Here is a 24449-nt window from a genome sequence, read left to right on the forward strand (position 1 = left end):
TCAAGCGAAACAAATGTCTAAAAAATTAGATTGACAGGAAGTGAAAAATGGCTAAACAGGAGTGGCCAGTGAAGTGTAGGAATTTAGAGGCATAATTCACTAAGGGAGAGGTAGATACCGCCAACAGGAAAATTAAAGAGGCCTTTTGGGAAAAGAGAAGCTGCTCTATGAACATCAAGAACTCAGATGGAAAACCAGTCCTAAGCAAAGAAAACAAAGCTAAAAGGTGGAAGAAGTATATAGAGGCTCTACACAAGGGAGGTGTACTTGAAGGCAATGTTGTAGAAATGGAAGAGGACAGAGATGAGATGAGAGATTTTGACAGAGTACTAAAAGACCCAAGTCTAAACACATCTTGCGAGCAGACGACATTCAGTCAGAGCTACTGATAGCTTTGGGAGACCCAGCCACGACAAAACTCTTCTGGCTGGTGTGCAAGGTATATGAGACAGGAAAACTGCCCTCAGACTTCAAAAAGAATATAATAATTCCAATTCCAAAGAAAGCAGTTGCTGACAGGTTTGATTATTATCAAAATCTCAGTTTAATAAGTCATGGTTGCAAAATACTAACATGAATTCTTTTAGAAGAATAGAAAAATTGGTAGAAGCCGACCTCTGGGAAGACTGGTTTGGATTACGGGGAAATGTAGAAACACGCGAAGCAATACTGACCCAACGACCTCTCTTAGGACATAGGTTAAGGAAAGGCAAACCTACATTTATAGCGTGGGTGGTACAGCACTTGGAACGTACTCCTCAACGGGATTTGCGACCGCAGCGTTCTTCTATAACCGCTGTCGGCTCATTCTGGCTCCCAAAATCACAAATTTTACTTACGAAGAAAGTCACGTTGGCCCCGTTAGCGATCGCCGAAGACGAGCATTGAAAATCACGAAGAAGATTGTAGACACAGCGATAGACTGGACGTCGAATTGTTACGCATATTTAAACATTTGTTTTGAATTCCTTTCAAATCATTAAAGAATTTTCCTTTTTCAAATAAGGCGCAGTATGGAAGAACAGAGAGCGCTCATATTTATACCTCACATGAAATATTTTAGAAAGTACTTCTGTTAAATTAATAAGAAAGTCATACAATCTTGTAGAAAATATGAAGGTGAATAAAAAATATTTGCAGGAAGCAGGATACCGTCTCAGTTCGCCTGTCAGTCCTCTAAACTAAAGCTAGCAGATGTAATTTAAAGTTTTGTCTTTATTCTTACGATGTCCTGGAGGACTTAACCACAGGTACGTCATTAAGTGACATTTAACTATAGCGATTAGTACCAAAAGCCAGACGATTATGATAAATCTTGAAACTTCATTTTCTTACAGCAGTCAAGTTACAGAACGAAAAGTTCCAAATATGAAAAACATTTAATCACTAATATGTCGTTTCCCATCATTTTATTAACAATGACATAGCAAAAACGACTCGTTTTTGAGAAATCCTCAACGTTTCGGTGCTCTGACACAGCATGTAATCATATAACGTAACTTATAATAAAAAAAAGCAAAGGACTTCAGCTACAAACGACGTAAAAGGATATGGCGCCCCTTAAGTTTTGCTTTTGATGTAAATATTATCTTACATCTCATTGATCATGTTCCTCTCTTCCAAGCAAAACTCCGGTGTGTTTGATTCTATCTTTGACACTTGGGTGTGCCTTGAAATATGAAAGTTCACGCTGTGACATCCCAAGACTCGACCAGGTCCATATATCAGCTTAATTTCACGTCCCATGTGAAGACGGCTCAAGTGTAACTGTCAGAAAAGTCTAATTTCTGCGCCAATGCAAACCACCTCACTTTTCTGGAAGAAAAGTTTCTGTTTTTGCATTTGAATGCTTTTGACCGCTCTGTTTGGCTAACAAAATTGCTATACTTCACTCTACAGAAACTGAACATAAGCAATGCATAGGCAAGCAAGGTGTTTTCCAGTGGCGACAAATGTGAGTTATCTGTAATCATCATACTTTGAATTGTTACCATAGGCAAAGCAAAGCTAGCATAATGACATCAGTGACTATCATTTCAGCCATAGGACAGCCTTATTATTATTCACATACTCGACGTTGCAAAACTGACTTTTCTTTGAGGCGCAGTGCCCGCATCTCGTGGTCGTGCGGTAGCGTTCTCGCTTCCCACGCCCGGGTTCCCGGGTTCGATTCCCGGCGGGGTCAGGGATTTTCTCTGCCTCGTGATGGCTGGGTGTTGTGTGCTGTCCTTAGGTTAGTTAGGTTTAAGTAGTTCTAAGTTCTAGGGGACTTATGACCACAGCAGTTGAGTCCCATAGTGCTCAGAGCCATTTGAACCATTTTTTTTGAGGCGCAGTCTCGTCTTTTCTTTTTTGCAGGAAGGACAAGAACTAGTTATAGGTGCTCCAGGATTCGACTTGTCTGTAGGTATGATCCTTTTTATAATTTCTCGATTTCATTATTTAGACTGTAAGGAATCCAACTGAAGATTTGACTACTTTCTTTTGTCAATTGTAGGAACCATTCTGAGGTACCGAATAGATGAGAATGGCAACCTAGACGACGGAATAATTGCAGGAATTCAGCCTTGTCAAGAGAAAGGAATACTGGGCAACGAATATGGAGGTGAGTACACACGTAAGATAATCGAGTCCAAGCGGTATGTGATTATGGGAAAATCTGAACAGAGTGTATAAATGTTATTCGTTTCATTACACTGTTGATTACTGTAGAATATGCAGTGCAAATGGCCACAAGAAAAATTTGTAATGAGACACAAACGGTGGTTTGTTGTTTTTCAGAAACATTCGAAAATGAACTGCACAGATCTATAGTCTGAGGAATACTCGTAGTGTTGCAGCGGTCATATACAGCATAGCGAACAATAACTAAGAAATGTTGCACTTCTAATCATAGATACACTACTTGACATTTGCTAGGGAATAGCCACACTGTTGGACAGGAATAATCACAGGCAATGATGGACGACACGAAACACTATGCATACATATTAGAGGTGGAATGGCATATTTATAATGAAAAATGGTAAAGATTTCATCACATGGGAAAGCAGGATAACACACGTTTAAGTAACGTTCATGCTGGACACAGGTCAGACTCCCAACATAAAGCTCAATATCGGGCTCTCGGTAGGACATAAGCCCTTCTCGGGCATTAATGCACATTTTGCACTTGTTATTCATAATTCTACCAAAGGAGTCCTTGTTTTTTTTTCAGTTTTCGCATGATTCGGAGAGGGGGTGTTTTGTGAGAAATACGTCCACCAAGAGCATCCCAGGCATGATCTATAGGGTTTATGTCCAGGTAGTACACGGGCCACTTCACGCATTCAATATCTTCAATTTCCAGGGTGTCCGGCAGCTCAGTGGTCCTGTGTGGGCGGGTATTGTCATCAATAGTCGGGACCTACCGCACTTCTAAACAGACGGACACATCCAGAATGATCTCATGCAATACCGCTGAGTTGTATCGGTACTTCGCGCAAAGATATGAAGTGGTGTTCAGCCATAATGCATTCCCACACCATAACGCCTAGACCACAACGATGACGTCCACGAACATTCTGTGTTGTGTAACGTGTTCTCGTCTCTCTCCACATCAACTGATGGCCAGAATCACTTGCCACAGTGAAGCAGGATTCGTCGGAGAAGAGACTGTTGCCGTCCCTAACAGCATGCTCCCTACACCAACGAACTCTTTCTCGACGATGGTTTGGTTGGAGTGGGATGCATGGGATGCACTTAAACAGGCTTCAGAACATACAAACCATCCTGATTTAATCGCCATTAAATGGTTTTGACTGTGACACGCGTACCGGTAGCAGTTGCGAGGTCTGCAGCGATCAGTCTAGGCGTGAGATATCTGTTCCTTTTCGCCACAAGGGCTGCGTATCGATCCTCTTGCAGCGCAGTGGTCCATCTACGAGCCCGGCCTGCTTTCACATAGCCTTTCGACCCTCATTGTTTTTATAAATCGCGAGATGATACTATCGGACACACCATTACTGCGGCCACAGTAGTGACATATTCACCAGCTTCGAGTGGTCCACCTGCTCATCCACAATTGCAAGCACTGAAATGATGTCTTGCAGACACGTTGGCGTACCACACGGAATGTCGCGCTAATCGGTTCCACAACAAACTGCCTCAATCAGCGTACTGCATGAACTGTCGAATGCATACAAGCGTTCGTGCACAGGCTTCGCTGCAGTTAATAGGTCCCGCTCTCTACATGTCCTTTTACCGTCACTGGTCGGGTGTGCTGTAGCACTCGTTTGTTGTTGCGTAGGGTTTGTGAGTTGTTCCTTAGCAGCTATGAAGCACTAAAATCTAATGAGAAACGAATGTCTACATCTACATCTACATCTACATTTATACTCCGCAAGCCACCCAACGGTCTGTGGCGGAGGGCACTTTACGTGCCATTGTCATTACCTCCCTTTTCTGTTCCAGTCGCGTATGGTTCGCGGGAATAACGATTGTCTGAAAACCTCAGTGTGCGCTCGAATCTCTCAAATTTTACATTCGTGATCTCCTCGGGAGGTATAAGTAGGAAGAAGCAATATATTCGATACCTCATCCAGAAACGCACCCTCTTGAAACCTGGCGAGCAAGCTACACCGCGATGCAGAGCGCATCTCTTGCAGAGTCTGCCACTTCAGTTTGCTAAACATCTCCGTAACATTTTCTAAGGACTCTCCCAATGAATCTCAACCTGGTACCCGCCTTATCAACAATTAATTTTATATGATCATTCCACTTCAAATAGTTCCGCACGCATACTCCCAGATATTTTACAGAAGTAACTGCTACCAGTGTTTGTTCCGCTATCATATAATCATACAATAAAGGATCCTGCTTTCTATGTATTCGCAATACATTACATTTGTCTATGTTAAGGGTCAGTTTCCACTCCCTGCACCAAGTGCCTATCCGCTGCAGATCTTCCTGCATTTCGCTACAATTTTCTAATGCTGCAATTTCTCTGTATACTACAGCATCGTCCGCGAAAAGCCGCATGGAACTTCCGACACTATCTACTAGGTCATTTATATATATTGTGAAAAGCAATGGTCCCATAACACTCCCCTGTGGCATGCCAGAGGTTACTTTAACGTCTGTAGACGTCTCTCCATTGATAACAACATGCTGTGTTCTGTTTGCTAAAAACTCTTCAATCCAGCCACACAGCTGGTCTGATATTCCGTAGGCTCTTAATTTGTTTATCAGGCGACAGTGCGGAACTGTATCGAACGCTTTCCGGAAGTCAAGGAAAATAGCATCTACCTGTGAGCCTGTATCTAACATTTTCCCGGTCTCATGAACAAATAAAGCGAGTTGGGTCTCACACGATCGCTGTTTCCGGAATCCATGTTGATTCCTACAGAGTAGATTCTGGGTTCCCAAAAACGACATGATACTCGAGCAAAAAGCATGTCCTAAAATTCTACAACAGATCGACGTCAGAGATATAGGTCTATAGTTTTGCGCATCTGCTCGACGACCCTTCTTGAAGACAGGGACTACCTGTGCTCTTTTCCAATCATTTGGAACCTTCCGTTCCTCTAGAGTCTTGCGGTACACGGCTGTTAGAAGGGGGGCAAGTTCTTTCGCGTACTCTGTGTAGAATCGAATTGATATCCCGTTAGATCCAGTGGACTTTCCTCTGTTGAGTGATTCCAGTTGCTTTTCTATTCCTTGGACACTTATTTCGATGTCAGCCATTTTTTCGTTTGTGCGAGGATTTAGAGAAGGAATGCGGTGCGGTCTTCCGCTGTAGTCCGCGTAGTGGTGCTATTTTCAGGTGGTGCTAAGTTACAGTGACGAAAATTTCAGCTTTTAAGATTCTCGGAGGCCAGGAAATTCCAGCTTAAGGATTAGAAGGGCAACTAGCTACTAGGAAGACATTCGAGAGAAGACAGCATACGGCCGGACTTTCCGTGGAGGACGGGAACATTACAGACGCAGTGCAAGCTCGGACTGGAGAAGAAAGGGGAAGGAAATAGGCCGTACCTTTTTCAAAGGAAACATTACGTAAGTTTCCTTAGCAATTTAGAGAACTGAGGGAAATCTGGATGGCGAGACGAAGATTTTAACCTCCAGAATGCGAGTCAGGTGGCTGAAGGCCGAAAGGAACGTGTCCTGTCTTGATACAGACGAGTGCCTGCAATGGTTATTTATGACAATTTGCACATCCAGTTAAAAGTGTAATGTGTACCAAGAGTGAGGTGGAAGGGACTGTTAGCGAGCATGTTGGACGCATGGTGCTTCGAGAAGTGAGTTCTCAATGTGGCAAAACCGCGTTCTTCCTCCTGTTTCCATCAATAGAAACTAGTTTCAACGAGGAGTTAAAATTCTCAATCTGCATCTACAGTCACCCAAATAAAAATGACTCACTACAAGAAACAAAAATCAGTCACAGCTCACAGTTAAATATGCACATACAGGGTGACAATTATTGAACTGTAAGAAATAAAATCATCAAAACTTATGAACGGTTTGCGTTAGGACGTTCAAACTGCACGTTTGGCCCCGGGGCATGATGGGAGTTAGTATGCGCATGCATGGTTTGGTTTATCAATGAAGCCTACTTTCATTTGGATGGATTCGTCAATAAGCAAAATTGGCGCCTTGGAGGACTGAAAATACGCATTACGCGATCGGGAAATTTCTTCACCCTCAACGGGTGACTGTGTGGTGTCAAATGTCCAGTCACGGAATAATCGGTGCGATATCCTTTGATGGCACAGCGACTAACGAACGGTACGTGAAGGTTTTGGAAGACGATTTCATGCCCATTATCCAAAGTGACCCTTCATGCAGGACGGAGCTCGACACCATCGAAGCAGGAGAGTGTTTGATATCATGGAGGAGCACTTTGGGGACCGCATTCTGGCTCTGGGGTACCCAGAGGTCACTGGCATGGGCGTCGATTGGCCGCCATATTCTCCGGATCTGAACACATTTGACTCCTTCTTGTGGGGCTATATTAAAGACAAGATGTACAGCAATAATCCCAAAACTATCGCTGAGCTGTAAACAGCCATTCAGGAGGTCATCGACAGCATCGATGTTCCGACACTTCATGGGTTCATGCAGCATTTCGCTATTCGTCTGCGCCACATCATCGCCAGAGATGGCAGGCAGATCGAACATGTCATAACCTAAATCAGAATATCTGTAGTGACGTTTACATGTTGAATAAAGTGTGTGTACGCCATAGTTTGTGAGTAATTTACGTTTATTTAATGTAGTTCAATAATTATCACCCTGTACGTATACGATCAAAAGTATCCGGATACGACTATATAATGTGTAAGTAGCAAATAGATGACACGAGAGGCGGAACTGCCAGTATAAAGGGAGGCGAGAAGTAATCTATTGTCAACAGATAAGCAGCAACTGCAGATGGGTCAGGAAAGCTGAGCGACTTCGAACGTGCACTACTTGTTGGATGGCACCTGAATAACAAATCCACGAGGGGCATTCTAAAACTGCCCAAGTAAATTGTTGGTGATGTAATTGTGAAGACTCGAAGGACCAAACACAGCTAAACCAAGACCAGACAGAGCTCATGTACTGACGGACACGGGCTGTCTAGAACTACGGAGGGTGCTTGTAAAAAATTGTACATTTAATATTCCATTAGGGGAACATAATGTGCAAGTAGTCAGGCGTACTACTTGGACGATTTCGAGAAAATCTAAGAGAAGTTTTACCCGTGAATGAGGTACCGGAGCGTTGCGACCATGAGCGGAAGATGTGATTAGCGTACACGCCTCTTAATCTTTGGATCGCTGGATGGAGAGTCGTTCATTTTTTTTAAAGTTTATATTTTTTAACACTAGTCATATTCCGAGAATTCTTCCGGGTTGTATGGCTGTGGTCCATGGAACTCTTCTATTCCTGACGTTTCGTCCAAAGCTACGTTGGACATCTTCGGATGTACTGAGTCTTGCACAACCAGGAGCACATCCGAAGGTGTCCAACGTAGCTTTGGACGAAACGTCAGGGATAGAAGAGTTCCATGGACCACGGCCATACAACCAGGAAAAATTCTCGGCAGCTGAAACATCTGGTCGTGAAAGCCTTCATTGTAAGACTAGTCATATTATTTCGTACATATTACTCTTAACGGTAATATGATGAAAAGACACGTGTATTTGCGTGAACTTTTATCGAATGTCCTGTGATATGTGGGTATTTACTCTCATTTGTATAGACAAGTTAAAAACTTTATCAAGCACACTCAGACTTCTTCATACTTCATTGACAACGAACGAGAAATTGCTTCTCGTTAAAACTCAATCAATAATACATTTCCAATTTTGGGCAACGTTATTTACGAAAATGTTGCGTTAAGCATGATTTGCATCCAGATTGTCGGGAAAAAAAGAAGTATTTCAAAATGTCAACTAGCTTTGTTTCTCCTTACAAGGAAACTCCACATCGCATCAAAAAAATGGCTCAAATGGCTCTGAGCACTATGGGACTTAACTGCTGAGGTCATCAGTCCCCTAGAACTTATAACAACTTAAACCTAACTAACCTAAGGACATCACACACATCCATGCCCGAGGTAGCATTCGAACCCGCGACCGCAGCGGCCGCGCGGTTCCAGACTGTACTGTAGCGCCTAGAACCGCTCGGCCACCCTGGCCGGCACATCGCATCTTCAACAGATTTAATGCTAAGATGACCCAGTGGATAGCCCGTCAAAATCTGAAAACATATCAAGCACAAAGCAGGAAGAAGATGTACTGAACTGTGAAAATATAGGGAAAATAGAAACAGTGAACGGTCCAAGCTCAAGATAGGCAACATCAAGCGAATTGGAAGAACCACGGCAAGCAGTGCATTGTTTGCGCCTTGGACGTTGGCGTGTTGAAATACACGAGTGATATTCTGTGGGCAATATGAATCCAGCAAATATAGCGCGCGACTTTTATAACAAGATCCATGAACATTTTCCGAATTTCAAGGAATCTACATGTTCCTTAAGGAGTCGGACGATTGTGCCATATATGTATCATTATTTCCTATATTTCTTAAAAAAATAGTAAGTGTGGTGATGAAGATGCGTTACTGATTCACACGAGGAATGAATGGTACGACGCCAGTCAGACGGCATGTCGTTGGCTTACATGAAAGAAGTACGCCATTGTAGAGTTCTGTCCAAACCAATTAAAAGACGCAAGCATTTGTATCTGTGTCTTGCTGTAACTTCCGTTAGCGAAGTGTAAGGAAGGGACCTATAACGAAAGTTGATACCGCACAACTACTCTATTAGAAGTCGAAAGAAAGTGGCTTTCGAATGGGAACGGCAAACGTTTGATGACAATGCTACAAGTGAATCGAACTGTCCACCGGAAATAACTCTGGCGTGTCATACATGACATTAGTGACACTATGTATGTCATATGATAGGGATCTCTTATCGACGCATTTAACTTGTACGCGTCGTGAGTGAGTGAGATGTGCCTTCTGGCCGATTTAGGTGTTCGTATGAACATGAATGTGGTCACTCCCACAACAAAGTTTCTCAGATAAGCTGTTATAAATGAACGCAACAGTTTCACAACCACACAGTTTTCCTTGTGCTCTATCAAAACATATGTTTTTAACATTTTTGAAGGTTTCCACGTATACACCATCAAACCCTGCATGTGTCCAGGCTAATCGAAACATGTCTTGGAATTTCGGAGAGAGAAGTTGAATGCGCGGCTTCGTCAACAAGGACCCTCTCTCCGCCGTGCACTGTAGTCAACTGACGTCCATCGTTGTTTCGTTTTGTTTCGATGTTTGTTTGTTTAGGCGTAGCGTCCTCATATTTCAGCGCGGTTATCTTGCATATGGGATCTACAGCTCACAGTCGGGATCGAATCACTAGCAGATTTGTATCCGATATCTTGTGTTTTCACCGGTACTCGACACTGGGATCCCGTGATTATAAGGTGATGAGCCTGCGACGTAAGTACTCCCCATTTGTTTTACACAAGTACCTCATGTTATGACTCTTGTGTTCCGTCTTGGAAGTTTTTACTCTTCAATTCCCTTATCGTAGCATAGGTCACACCCGTTTACTTATTGTTTTCGTTTCTGAGAGAGGTCTACGCGGCAACTCGCCGCACTCACTATTCACTACATTTACTTGAGACCGTAATACATTCGTACCACATGACTCATATTCTATAACAAATGTGTAGTATGACAGTTGCCAAGACTTCAAAATGGCTCTGAGCATTGTGGGACTTAACGTCTGAGGTCATCAGTCCCCCAGAACTTAGAACTACTTAAACCTAACTAACCTAAGGACATCACACACATACATGCCCGAGGCAGCATTCGAACCTGCGACCGTAGCGGTCGCGCAACTCCAGACTGAAGCGCCTAGAACCGCTCGGCCACTCCGAATTGCCAAGACTAGAAAAAGAGAATGGACATGTGAATGACCATACAGACAGTTCATAATTTTTGTGAAAAAAAAGAAAGAGGCACAAGGGAGATCTGAACTTGGACTTTGCAGTCTAACACCATGACCACATAACCATGATGCTGTGGCGGTGCCAGTTCGCTCGATGTTACACCTTGGACTATCTTACCATTAAATCTGGGGGGGGGGGGGGTGCGATGGAGAGCTCCCTTGTTACCTTGTTAGAATCTCCTTGAGAATGTGGGATAATTGTGCATTCATTCGATGCCGTAGATGTACTTTTAATTTATATTTTCCGTGTCTGTATGAAAAATGTCATCCTGCAGCTTGCAACGTTGAAAGCAGATACGATGATTAATAGTAATTACCCTCATATTCTGGCTTATTGTAACTCTTTGTATTTCTGAATGAAGTTATTTACACCTTTATTAATCGATGTTTGACCTGGGCTTTCCAACCGTGTCCCTCGTCCTTGAAACGTGTGCCTGCAGAGCGAATCGTCCAGGTGCGAAGCAGTTCTCGGTGCCTTACCCAACAGAAGGTATAAGGTATTTTGGAAGTGACTACAGGCAAATATTTTCAGGAAAATTATAACCATTTGTTCGTTTACTTGTCAGTAATTATAAATATAATATTTGATGTGATGCTAAAAAGTAGCAAACAACACATAACATTGGAAATTCAATGAAAGTTCGTGCAAATACACATATCTCTTCATCGTATTACCTTTCAAATGCTATATGTGTGAAATAATATGAACTAGTGTTGGCAAAATATATATAAAAAAAGAAAAAAACATGAGCGGGACTCGATCCAGCGAGTCGCCGACTGAGGAGCTTGAACTCTAACCACATGACCTCCGGCATTTCGTGTTCAGGATTGCAACGGTACATCACTGACGCGTAAAACTTCTCTTGCTATTTTCTCGAAATCGCTTAAGTAGTACGCATTACTACTTGCACGTTATGTTCTCCCAAGTGGCTACTAAAATTGTACAAAGTTGGAAGTAAATCCGTGATCCGAACGTCGTGGATTTTCCTTGTAAGTCAAAAATTCTCTGCGTTCCTGATATCATACCCACTCGTGTCTTGTTAAGTATGGATCAGTCTATGAAGTTTCAATGTGTCATTGTTGGTATTGTGAAGAACGCGAAGAACACGAACAAGACGTCAATGAGACGGCATTTCGTTGGGTTAAATGAAGAAAATGTTCCAATATAGAGAACTGTCCAAACCAATTAAAAGGTGCAAACACAGATTATGGAATGAAGTTATAAACAAATTCAAGAAGTTTAAAGGGATATTATTTAGCAGCAGTGGAAATACTGGCGCGTCGACTGTTTCGCGCGCGAACAGTACTGCCGAGGTATCTTCTAACGTACCCGATAGGAGGGGACCCGCGCTCGCCCTAGGATGACTGGCAGGTTGTAACGCATTCATGATCCTCGAGGCAGACGATATGTGTGGCGACAGGCCATCTGGCCTCCCCTATTCGTTCAGCAGGGTCTGAGATGTGGAGGAGGCCCTGCTTGCGGCTATCAACGGTGCAGGGTGCTGGGTGCACTCATATTCAAGTTTTGGCTCATATTGACGTCAATGACGCCTGTTACTTGGGTTCTGAGGCCATTGTCGAATTCCACTGGTGGTTTGCGCAAGTAGTGAAGATATTTGATTTTCTCGCTGGGTCCAAGCAGAGCTTACAGTTTACAATACCGTAACCACGACTGATCGGGGTCCTTCGATTTGGATTCAAGTGAAGGGTCTCTGTTGAGAGGCTCCATCCAGGCTGCAACGATCTTGGTTGATTTATGGACCAGATTTATTAGGAGGAGACTTGTAGCATTCGCTTGGATAGGACAGGGGTGAACTACACAGGCTACTCGGGTCGCAGAGTGCATTTAAGTTCACACTTATATACTCTACGCGATAGTCTGGGGTCCTGTAGTGAATACTCGCCAGTGAATGAGCAGAGAGCAAAATCTGATCGCGTGCAAAGTAGAGACACTTGGAATGCAAAGATTTTAACAGTAGATTGCAGAAGTGTTTGTAGCGAAGGCCCTGACGTCTCGCTCAAATTGTACTCGATACCGAGATCTGGATATAAACCGAAGTGCAAGCGGCGTTCAATAAGTAATGCAACCCCTTTTTTTCTCGGCCGATATTGGTTGAAAACTACGGAATTTGTTGTGGGACATCATGGAATGGTCCCGCTCCTGCTCTTTCAGTTCCATGAAGCCTTCAAAATGGAGTCTGTAACGGAAGTGCATTCCAAGCAGGGAGCTATCAGTGAGTTCCTTTTGGCAAGAAACCAGCACTTCGCAGATATTCATAGGTTCGTGCAGAATGTCTACGGAGACCTGGCGCTGAACAAAAGTACGTTGAGTCGTTGGGCGAGGCGTCTGTCATTATCGCAAGGTCGTGCAAACCTGTTCGATCTCCCGCGTGCTGGCTTGCTGCACACAGCTGTGACTCGTGCAATGTTCGAGCGTGCGGACACACTCGTTCGACGTGATTGACGAATCACAGTCCTGTACCTCGCTGCTCAACTGTACGTCTCTGTTGGGGTACTCAAAGGTGTGTGCCTGTTGGGTTCCTCGCCATCTAACAGAAGAACACAAAGAGCAACAAAGGACCATCTGTGCGGAATTGCTTGAGCTTTACGAAGCTGATTGTGACAATTTTTTTGTCGGACATCGTCAGAAGTGATGTTACTCGGATTCATCACTTCGAATTGGAAACAAAAAAGCGATCCATGGAGTTGCGACACATCACGTCTCCTCCGAAGAAAAGGTTCATAGCCGGACGCTGTGAAGTTTATTGTGATATCCTCAGAAAATTGAAGAAATGACTTCAGCGTGTTAGTCGCCACAAACATGTAAACAAGCTTCTCCTTCCCCAAGCCAACGCGAGGCCACACACAAGTTCGTGCACTCGAAAGGATCTGACAAAATTTCGTTGGAGTATTCTTCCTCTTCGGCCCTGCAGCTCAGGTCTCGCACTTTCCGACCTCCGTCTCTTCGATCCTAAGAAGGATGCACTACGCAGGAAGCAGTGCGTGGATAATGGGGGAGGGGGGTTATTAATGCAGCAAGAGTTGGCTCCGACGTGGACCACTGGAGTGGCATTGTGCAGGCATACAGGCCCTCCCAGTAAGGTGGTATAAGGCCGTCGCATTAAACAGAGTTTATATTGAAAAAAATAAGTGTTTGTAGCCAATAGGGTGGGGAATAATATGATGTATTGGACTCCTGAATAGATCAACCTGCTTTCAGAAAAAAAAAAGTGTTGCATTACTTATTGAACACCCCTGGTAGAAAGCTACGATACATTTAACGAGGGACGGAAGTTGTATCCAAAAGATGGGTTAAACATCGTAGAAGGGGTGTTCTTTGCAATAGACAAAGTATTATGTCTCCAAAGGTCGAAACCAATCTGGACCCGAGAAACCAACTTACACGTTGGTGAACTCAAATTTATCGTCGTATTTTTTTTAACGTTCATTCGACGAAAGTTTTAGGATTATTGAAAGAAAGTCTGCACTCGATACCGTGGTAGTACCGTGATCATTCACTATTACTTGGAGGCGATCTACCGAGTGTAGATGAGGAACTATACGGATTTGTTGCATGTGGTACAGACTGCCAGTCTTGCCAAGAACTTCAGAACACTTCCTCCAAAAACTGTCTTGACTTACTACTGCGACATATTATAGAAATATTTTAGACATCGTAGCCACAAAGAGGCGTGACCTTATCAAGTTTCAGCATAGAGACAGGGATTAGCGATCGCGATACAGCACAACTACAGTGGGTTGCCAAGATTAATAAATGCATCAAGGAAGCTAAAGTTTAAACTGATTATAAATCACACTCTGGAGAAGTGTGTGCCTAGTAAATTAAGGATGGAAAATACTCACTGTGCTTTAGTAACAAAATTCTAATAATTTTGAGAAAACTGAGTTTTATCCCCTCGGTTAAAAAGAAGAAAAACAAAAATAAAAAACACAGAAAAGTCAACAGGCAAAAGTTAGGAGAAATTCGTGCGTCTATAAAAATGTATACGCACGAAGTATACTACAACTTTGACCGTCATACGTTAGCAAAATTTCTTGGCGAGAATCCTAGAAGATTTTGGCCCTATGACTGAAGACTTCAATTCAACCAATCGTAGATCAGTCTGGTGTTGCAATAGAAGACAGGAAAAGGAAAACCGGAGTTTTAAATTTCGTGTTTAAGAAATCAGTCACGCAGGAGGATCGTACAGACACATTATCGTTTGACCGCCGCACTAACTCCCTTGAGGGGGACATAGAAATAGGCATCCTTGTGAAGAAAGCAACTGAAAGAATTAAATACATAAAAGGGTTCAGGTCAAGATGGAATTCGAACTCGATTTTGCAGAAAGTACTCTTCGACATTGAGTAGCTCGAAGACTTTAAGTAATAGAACTCAGTACACTATCCGGAACGCAAGTGTTTAGTAGAGACAAGGGTATCGTTCGAAGAGCCCTAGGGAAGTGTGACAGGACCGCCACTGTCGTCTACATACGGTACATAAGCGACCTGATGGATAGTGTGAACAGCAGTCTGCGACTGTTAGCTGATGACAGAACAGTGTCGTCTTTAAATGACTGTGGCAGGATGGAGGACGACTTGGAGAGAATTTCTATTTGGTGTGGTGAATGACAGCTTGCTCTAAATGTGGATAAATTTAAATTTAGCCAGACGAGTAGAAAAACAAGCCTATGACGCTTGAATACAGTATCAGTGGTGTGTTGCTTGACACAGTTACGCCGACTAAATGTCTAGGCGTAATTCGTAGCAAAGCGACATAAAATGGAACAAGTACATAAGGTCGCTTGTAAGGAAGGAGAATGGTCGACATAGGTTTATTGGGGGAATCCAGGAAAGTGCAGATCCTCTCTACAGGAAACTACGTGAAGAACACTTGTTCGACCCAATTTTGATTACTCTTTGATTGTTTGGGATCCCCACCAGGTAGGATTAAAGGAAGATATCGAGACAATTCAGAAGCTTCCTGCTAGATTTGTTACCGATAGGTCCGAACAACGTGATACTATTACGGAAATGCTAAGTGAGCTCAAATGGAAACCCCCGGAGGGAGAAGATGTTATTTTGATGGAACACTATCGAGGAAGTTTAGAAAACAGGTATTTGAAGAGGACTGCAGAACTTTCCTACTCTCATCATCAAACATCTCCTTAAGGGCCGCGGAGACAAGATAGAAGACATCAGGGCTTGTCCGGAAGCATAGAAAGAGTTGTTTTTCCTGCTCCATTTGTAAGGCGAACAGGAAGGTGAATGACTAGCTGTAGTACAAAGCGCCTTTCACCGTGAACTGTATGGTGTACTGTGGAGTCCGTATGTACATGTAGATTTTTTAAAATTTGAACACAACAAACAAAATTTTCCATGGCTTAAAAGTGACGAACATAATGAAGGAAGCTGAAAAAAGTAAAACGTAATTCGGAATATGGACTAGGAGACACGATTGAAAATTACCAAAGGACGTCTATTCTACCTGACGAGGATGAAAGACAGAACACTAACCCGGACTGGGCGAGGATGAGAGAACGGATCAACCGTGGTCGTTTCGAAGGAACAGTCCTACCTGGCTTGAATTAGAAAAACTGAGGAAAACTCAGATTATGACGTAGGTTTGGATAGCTGGACGGCGATCTGAACACAGAGTACAATGTCTTGACTATTGTGCCACTCTCTTTGATAATAATTTATTCACTCATGTATCTCATCTGCAACTTCTCTACTTATTTTTAGTAGCCGGCATTATTCTAACCGGTTGTGATAATACAGTCATCAATATATTGTTCAAGGCGTGGTACTAAATGCTTCGGGAGTCTGGAAAAGGTCGTATTTATTGATGTAATTATTGCATTTTCATATTTTCGTAGCGCGAGGACTGTTCCATAAAAGCCGGTCGGTGTGGCCAAGCGGTTCTAGGCGCTTCAGTCTGGAACCGCGTGATCGCTACGGTTGCAGGTTCGAATCCTGCGTCGGGCATGGATGTGTGTGATCTCCTTAGGTTAGTTAGGTTTAAGTAGTTCTAAGTTCTAGGGGACTGATGACCTCAGATGTTAAGTCCCATAGTGCTCAGAGCCATTTGAACGATTTGTTCCATAAAATTTCGGGCGTGCAGCCCTAATATTTTATGGAGCGATGTAGTTACTGTTCATAGATTATGTCTAGTCAACGTCACATCAGCGTGCACTGTTTATTCAGCTGTTGTGTTTCTGTGTTCTCATCCAGGGTATGCGGTGGCATCTGGCAGATTCATGTGCGGCTCCTCCATTGTCTACGCTGTGGGAGCTCCACGAGCAGCCATGTATAGGGGACAGGTAAAAAACACCAACCTGCTCTACATCTTCTGTAGTACTTTCGAATAACCGTATACAAGATGTTTCAAAACTAATAATCCCCTTTCACAAGCCTATAATTTTTGCATGCATGGAGATAGAAATTTGAGATGTATTTCAACGTATGCATAGGACTACGATGTTTTTACTATCGAAAGAACCATTCTATTTTGCAACGGTGTATCGTATCGTGTCACTCAGAGCGCTTTCCAAGATTTTCATGAAGTCCCCTGACCAGCACGAGCGGTAGACTAGAGGCAGTGTCTCTTGCAGTACATCACTGGAGCACTTGACGGAACAGGTGGAATTACTTCGGAGGATCCTGCCCCAAGGCGATATCGGATTCCTGCACGTCCGTTGCTTTTCGTGACTGCAGGTTCCTAATTTTATCATCGATGACAATGCGTCCGTCGATGTGTGACCCTGTGGCTATTCTCTCTTCATTGGTGAACGTTATGACAATCTTCCTTGATGAAATACGATAACAAGCGAGAAGCTGGGAGTGGTAAATACCAGGCCACAAACAGATAAAACATCATCCCGAAAAGAATTTATTGAAAAAAATATTTTATTTCCTTTTTGTCTTTTAAACACATGAACTTCAAAAATTCCAGAGAAGCAAAAATTCAGTAATTCAAGATTGAGATGATTTCAACAGATGTTTGAAAACGCTTAAGGGATGGACCCTCTAACAAAATAATTTCAAATGGCGTAGTATAAAATTCAGGGCTTACTAGAAAACACCAGAAAGGTGTCCGTTAACAAATATTAAAAAAAAATCAGACATGTCAATAATCAGCACATGAACTGAGATCTGTCAAGTCCAGCAAACTCAACAACCAATCGGCACTCATGACATATAAATCTTATCATGATCGATTCCATGGGAATGATTATGCTCCACGACCGTGATGTAATCCAGGACAGAAAGAAGGTCACCATAGGTCGTAATATCATCTGTCTTTTTTGTTGCAATGCACATCTAGATTTCAACTGAGAGTGCAGCTATCCTCGGTGCCACAAACGCAAATAATGCAAGAATCGGACATAGAAACAGCACACTGATCGAACGCCACGTCACAGTTCTACACAATTACAATTCTAAAATTACACTCCGTTATAACTAGTCATATACTTAGTTATACGGGAGGACGACGGTTCAATCCCGCGTCCGGCCATCCTGATTTAGGTTTTCCGTGATTTCCCTAAATCGCTCCAGGCAAATGCCGGGATGGTTCCTTTCAAAGGGCACGGCCGACTTCCTTCCCCGTCCTTCCCTAATCCGATGAGACCGATGACCTCGCTGTCTGGTCTCCTTCCCCGAAACAACCAACCAACTTAATTATATACAAGTCTACATGACTAGTTAAACGATATGCGACTGTGGAATTGTAATTCTGTAGAAATTTAAACGCACGCAAAATCTCCAAGATTGGCGATATTTTACATAAGCTCGAGATTTATCGCAGTCTTCAATGCGAGATGCCTATAACAGTTTCCACAAAAAAACTTTGTCTCGAAACCTGGCAGAAAATCCAAAGAGATTCTGGTCGTATGTAAAGTGTGCTAGCGGCAAGACACAATCAATCCTCTCTCTGCGCGATAGCAATGGAAATACTATCGATGACACAGCCTTCCGAAATTTCTTCACCAATGAAGAAGAAGTAAATATTCCCGAATTCTAATCAAAACCTGCTGCCAACATGAGTAACCTAGAAGTAGATATCCTCGAAGTAGTGAAGCAACTTACATCAATGAAAGCAAGTCTTCTGGTCCAGATCGTATACCAATTAGATTCCTTTCAGAGTATGTTGATGCAATATCTCCATACTTAAAAATCATATGCAAACGCTCGCTTGACGAAAGATTCGTACCAAATGACTGGAAAGTTACACAAGTCACACCAATATTCAAGAACCAATATTCAAGAATTGCAGTTGGAGTAATCCACTAAATTACAAGCCTACAACACTAACGTCGATATGCAGCTGGATTTTGGAACATATATTGTGTTCGAACATTAGGAATTACCTCGAAGACAACGGTCTAGTGACACACGGTCAACACGGATTTAGAAAACATCATTCTTGTGAAACACACGAAGCATTGAATGCTATTGACAAAGGATTTAAAGTTGGTTCCGTATTTCTAGATTTCCAGAATGCTTTAGACACTGTACCACACAAGCGGCTTGTAGTCAAATTGCGTGCTTGTAGAACATCGTCTCAGTTACGTGATAGGATTCGACATTTCCTGTGAGAAAGGTCAAGTTCGTAGTAATTGACGGGAAGTCATCGGGTGAAACAGAAGTGATTTCTGTAGTTCCCCAAGGTAGTGCCATAAGCCCTCTGGTCTTCCTTATCTATATAACCGATTTAGGAGACAATCTGAGCAACCGTCTTAGGTTGTTTGCAGAAGATGCTGTCGTTTATCGTCCGGTAAAGTCATAGGAAGATCAAAACACATCGCAAAACGATTTACAAAAAATATCCGTATGATGCGAAAATTGCAAATGACCCTAAATAATGAAAAGTTTGTGAGTTCATCCACAGGAGTGCTAAAAGAAGCCGGCCGCGGTGGTCTCGCGGTTCTAGGCGCGCAGTCCGGAACCGCGCAACTGCTACGGTCGCAGGTTCGAATCCTGCCTCGGGCATGGATGTGTGTGATGTCCTTAGGTTAATTAGGTTTAAGTAGTTCTAAGTTCTAGGGGACTCATGACCACAGCTGTTAAGTCCCATAGTGCTCAGAGCCATTTGAACCATTTTTTTGCTAAAAGGAATCCGTTAAACTTCGCTTACACGATAAATCAATCAAACCCAAAGGCCGTAAATTCAGCTAAATACCTAGGAATTACGATTGCGAAAAATTTTAATTGGAAAGAACTCACAGAAAACGTTGGGGGAAAGGCAAATCAAAGACTGCGTTTTATTGGCAGAACACTTAAAAAATGCAACAAATCTACTAAAGAGACTGCCTACACTACGCTTGTCCGTCCTCTTTGGAATAGTACTGCGCGGTGAGGAATCCTTACGAGATAGGATTAACGGAGTACACCGAGAAAGTTCAAAGAAGAGTAGTACGGTTTATATTATCGCGAAATGGGGAGAGAGCGTCACTGGCATAATACTGGATTTGGGGTGGACATCATTAAAACAAAGGTGTTTTTCGTTGCGACGGAATCTTCTCTCGAGTCCGCAGCTCGTGGTCGTGCGGTAGCGTTCTCGCTTCCCACGCTCGGATTCCCGGGTTCGATTCCCGGCGGGGTCAGGGATTTTCTCTGCCTCGTGATGACTGGGTGTTGTGTGCTGCCCTTAGGTTAGTTAGGTTTAAGTAGTTCTGAGTTCTAGGGGACTGATGACCATAGATGTTAAGTCCCATAGTGCTCAGAGCCATTTGAACCATTTTCTTCTCTCGAAATTTCATCACCAACTTTTTCCTCCGAATGCGATGATATTTTGTTGACACCTACATACGTAGGCAGAAACTATCATCATAATAAAATAAGGAAAGTCAGAGTTCGCACGAAAAGACATAGGTGTATGTTTTTTTTTTTTCGTGCGCTGTCCGAGATTGAAATAATATAGAATTATTGTGAAGGTGGCCCGATGAACCCTCTCCAGGCACTTAAGTGTGATTTGCAGAGTATCCATGTAGATGTAGAACTGTAACATGGCGTTTGATTAATGTGCTGTTTCTATGTCTGATTCTTGCATTATTTGCATTTATAGCACTGACAATAGCTGCACTGTCGGTTGAAATCTAGGTCTACAATGCAATATAAAAGACAGATGACATTACGACCGATGCTGACCTTCGTTCTGTCCTGGGTACAGATCTCCGGTAAATCTGAAGAAGACATATTGAACTCTTTAGGTAAAATATAAATGTCTCTGGCTGGATTCACAAAAGAATATATAAATGAAGTTTAAACAACAACTCCCATATGCTTCATGTGAAATGACAAACAGTTAAATTAACAAGAAGTGCAAAATTAAATAACTACACAGGCAGCACAAATATTGATAAATTAAAAGCACCGGTCTCAAACCCACTAAACAAGAATAACTGTACCATGAAAGGAAGGTACCATTACCAGAGTAAGTTAGCTACCGGTAAAGTATAAAATCAGATTAAGTCAACCATAAAATACATAATACAAGGATCACGGTGGATAGTCAAAAACTTGGCACAGTCTGCACACTACTGAGCTCATCAAGCTAGTAGAACAGGCACCAATAACTACGACCAGTGATTCAACCTTGTCCATGGATTCTGTAGCCATAAATAGCAGATTGAGTTCCAGGGCCGTCGTTCAATAAATTCGAGCGACATGCTTCTCGGGCTCGTAAGCTGATCGAATACCATTACTCAATCGCTCGAGATAATATTCAGTCCCTTTAATTGCTCATAGCGTCCATGTCCCACATGACTTTCAGCACTTGCCCTGGTCTATCTTCCAGCTGTCGGTGGTGAACGACTGAGGGCGAGCCGATGCTGGCCGCCGTTAAGTTTGTGCAGCAGAGCACGCTGGTGCTCCATGATGAGTAGCGAAGCAGCTACGGGCAAAGAGGTCATATAGTGCTTTCGGTTACATTTAGAAGCAGCGCACGCGTCGTTTGAAGTGATATGTTAATTATCGTTAACAGTAATATAGTTTGCCTCTTAAAAGCACGCTATGCTCCTTTCCTGTATTTGTGCCTATACTTAACATTAAGAGGATATTTTAGGTAGTCGACTTTATATTGTGAATTGCTTGGAAGTTTCTTCCGTAACAACAATGCTGCCGTTTTTGGAATTTTGTGTTTATATCTGGAAATGAATATATGCAAACTCAACTGACAAACGAAAAGTTGCACAAAGGGCGGGATTTGAACCAGGGTCTCCTGCTCGCTAGACAGGCGCGCTAACCACCACGCCACCCCGGCGCAGTGGATTTGCACGGCTGCACGGACTGCACCCAACACGCATCCCTTCTCAATTCAAACTACCATTCACATCTCAGCCCACTTGGTGTTTCCCCTCAGCTCGAACGGCATTACAGAGGCTCTCCAACTGTATTGAAATAGCACAGTCGAACGAAATGGTGGATTATTCCTGGTACACAGGCATTGATGCTTTCATCAAATCTATGGAGCCCCGTATTTTCACTTGATTTACGTATTTATGCCTGGGTTTCAGGCAGGATCTCCCATTTTGTTCGGTATTATCCCAATACAGCTGGAGAGCCATTGCAATACTGTTCCAGTTTAGGGGGAATACTAAGTGGACATAGTGGTTACCACATCTCCCTAGAGATCAGGAGACCCAGATTCACATCCTGGCCTTGGTACAAATTTCTATTCGTCGCTCAATCTGCGTGTATCCATCATAGATGTTTGAGACTTGAAAAGGTCTCTGGAACCATATAGTTTCACATGTGTATCTGATCACGTTACCGCAAAACCTTCATCTAATATCTCAAGAACAGATATCAGTGTGTGAAGTTAGTCTTTAAGATTGCGCATCAGCCTAGTAAAATTGTGTTTATAATACATACGACCTACAATGGAACTGGGTGTAATCTCTTTATCTATGGTTCAAAGCTTGGCTTTCATCTTCAGAACTTCGTTATTACTTTTTATAACGAGCATCCCATCAACGCAAAAAGGGTTTTTAAGGTTTCGTAATTTGGTTCTCAAGATGTCTCTTGTCTTTTCAGTTGAGAATTCTAAACGCACGATTTTTAGCCGTAAGTGTTGGTTGTTTTAGCGAGTCTTGAACGTTCACCACATCTCACATTTCACCAAAAACAAAAGACTTCATTCTGTGAGCCATGTATTGCTTCTATTCTTGCTGGCTGCAAAATTACTAAAAGAAGTTACACATCTACAATTAGATGCTCAAAAACTAAATCGGTGTCATCTTCATTACTAGTAACACTGCTGGTAAGAAACCAGAAACATCAAACATCACGAAATCTTTGAAACTTTAACATTTCGCTGTGAGATTTCCACTGTTCAACAATTATTCAAATGGCTCTGAGCACTATGGGACTTAACATCTGAGGTCATCAGTCCCCTAGAACTCAGAACTACTTAAACCTAAGGACATCACACACATCCATGCCCGAGGCAGGATTCGAACCTGCGACCGTAGCGGTCGCGCGGTTCCAGACTGAAGCGCCTAGAACCGCTCGGTCTCAACGGACGGCTTAAACAGTTATTACTCCCATGATATGGACGATGGGTTATGTTTAAGATTCAGAAGTAAGCAAGTAAGTAGCTATTGGGAGCTGGAGACTGCACACAGCGACGACTAATCACAGCGCCAGAATGGCAGGAGTCGCTGTACTCAGTTTTAATTTTCGTTCTTACCGGCTACAGCCTATTCATTGATTGCTCTGAACAAAGCAGCATTTTACCTGAAGTCGTTTAACAAAGGCTAATCTCACTGGGTTTGCAATGTATTGTTAGCTGATAGACGCGAGAACAATACCGCACATCTCGCGCGTCCCCGATGAAAGCCAACACGAACAATGCGACATGTTCCGGGCGCAGAACCAGCGCAGAAAACGCTCGGGAGAAAAACGTGTCTGTGGACGATCATCCGTGCTGTGATGATTCGGAGAAACCTGTAAAATTAAAGTATAGCAGATCCTCGTCCATGAGGTCCTCATTAATTCGGATTCCAGTTCATCCGGTTCGTACTTCTTTTGCTTTTAGTACAGTAACTACATAGTATTTGATATTACGGAAGTAACAGTGGCGACAATTGACGACGACAACTATTAAATTTAAATTTTGCCGATCACCATAGACTTGTGTTGCCAGGTGATCGATTTTTATCGAAGTGTTCGCTATCTCAGCCACGATTCGGTGTCCGTTTGGTATTTTTAGAATTCTATTCGTATCACTCGTTGCCTGCCAAAGAGCCGAAGATTATCGTAAACAGTAGTTTGACTACGAAAACTCGTCTTTAAAGATTTTCAATTAGCTCCTACATACGAAAAAAATGTACAAGCATCAAAGGTGGTGCGTATTCAAGACGACACTGATAACGGTAGCTTACACGAAGAGATCGGTATACTACGTACAACTCTGGAACAGTTGCGAAGTCAAGCTTCTACGTCCACAAACACGAATTCGTGGAAAACGGGTCTATATAGAGAAGAAACACCTAGCATAAAAGGTTATCATAAAGACAATGGCGGCTCCAGACAGAAAAGCCTAACTGAAAGTCACATGAATCATTTATGGTGTGATGGATGATAGAAACGAACTGAGTGTTGATATGGTAAAAGCAGAATTATATATTCATTGTAATTTCACGTTTACAACATGCAACGACTTTTACCAAAAATTCAACTTAACAAAAATTTGTTGAAAGCTGTGACTAGCAATAACAAGTATAATTTTTAACTTTTACCAAGTGTTTTATTGTGTTCAGCCGTAGCCCTCAGTTCAGCAAATCCTTTCGCCAGGCCACGTTCGGTAATTTTGTCAATTTAGTCTGGCAACCCTACCGTACACAGCTCCCGGCACGGAGACAGTTAACAAGTTGGCACTGAGTTGTAATGTTCTGGGTCGCGCGCTTTTGTTGAGAGTATAAATGGGACATCAAAGAGATGGAAGGTGTTTGTCCACAGA

At 42.8% G+C, this 24449-nt stretch overlaps 1 protein-coding gene across 1 annotated transcript in view; it reads left to right on the plus strand.

Moving 5' to 3' along the window:
* LOC126262652 (integrin alpha-PS3-like) overlaps window positions 1-24449 on the plus strand; it is a 440796-nt gene that overhangs the window by 46537 nt on the left and 369810 nt on the right. Inside the window, exons 6-8 of the mRNA XM_049959421.1 lie at window positions 2359-2407; window positions 2498-2605; window positions 16718-16806. Coding sequence (XP_049815378.1) covers window positions 2359-2407; window positions 2498-2605; window positions 16718-16806 — 246 coding nt within the window. The remainder of the gene's footprint in view (window positions 1-2358; window positions 2408-2497; window positions 2606-16717; window positions 16807-24449) is intronic.

The sequence above is a fragment of the Schistocerca nitens genome, chromosome 6 (genome assembly GCF_023898315.1).
Source record: "Schistocerca nitens isolate TAMUIC-IGC-003100 chromosome 6, iqSchNite1.1, whole genome shotgun sequence".
Taxonomy (NCBI): domain Eukaryota; kingdom Metazoa; phylum Arthropoda; class Insecta; order Orthoptera; family Acrididae; genus Schistocerca; species Schistocerca nitens.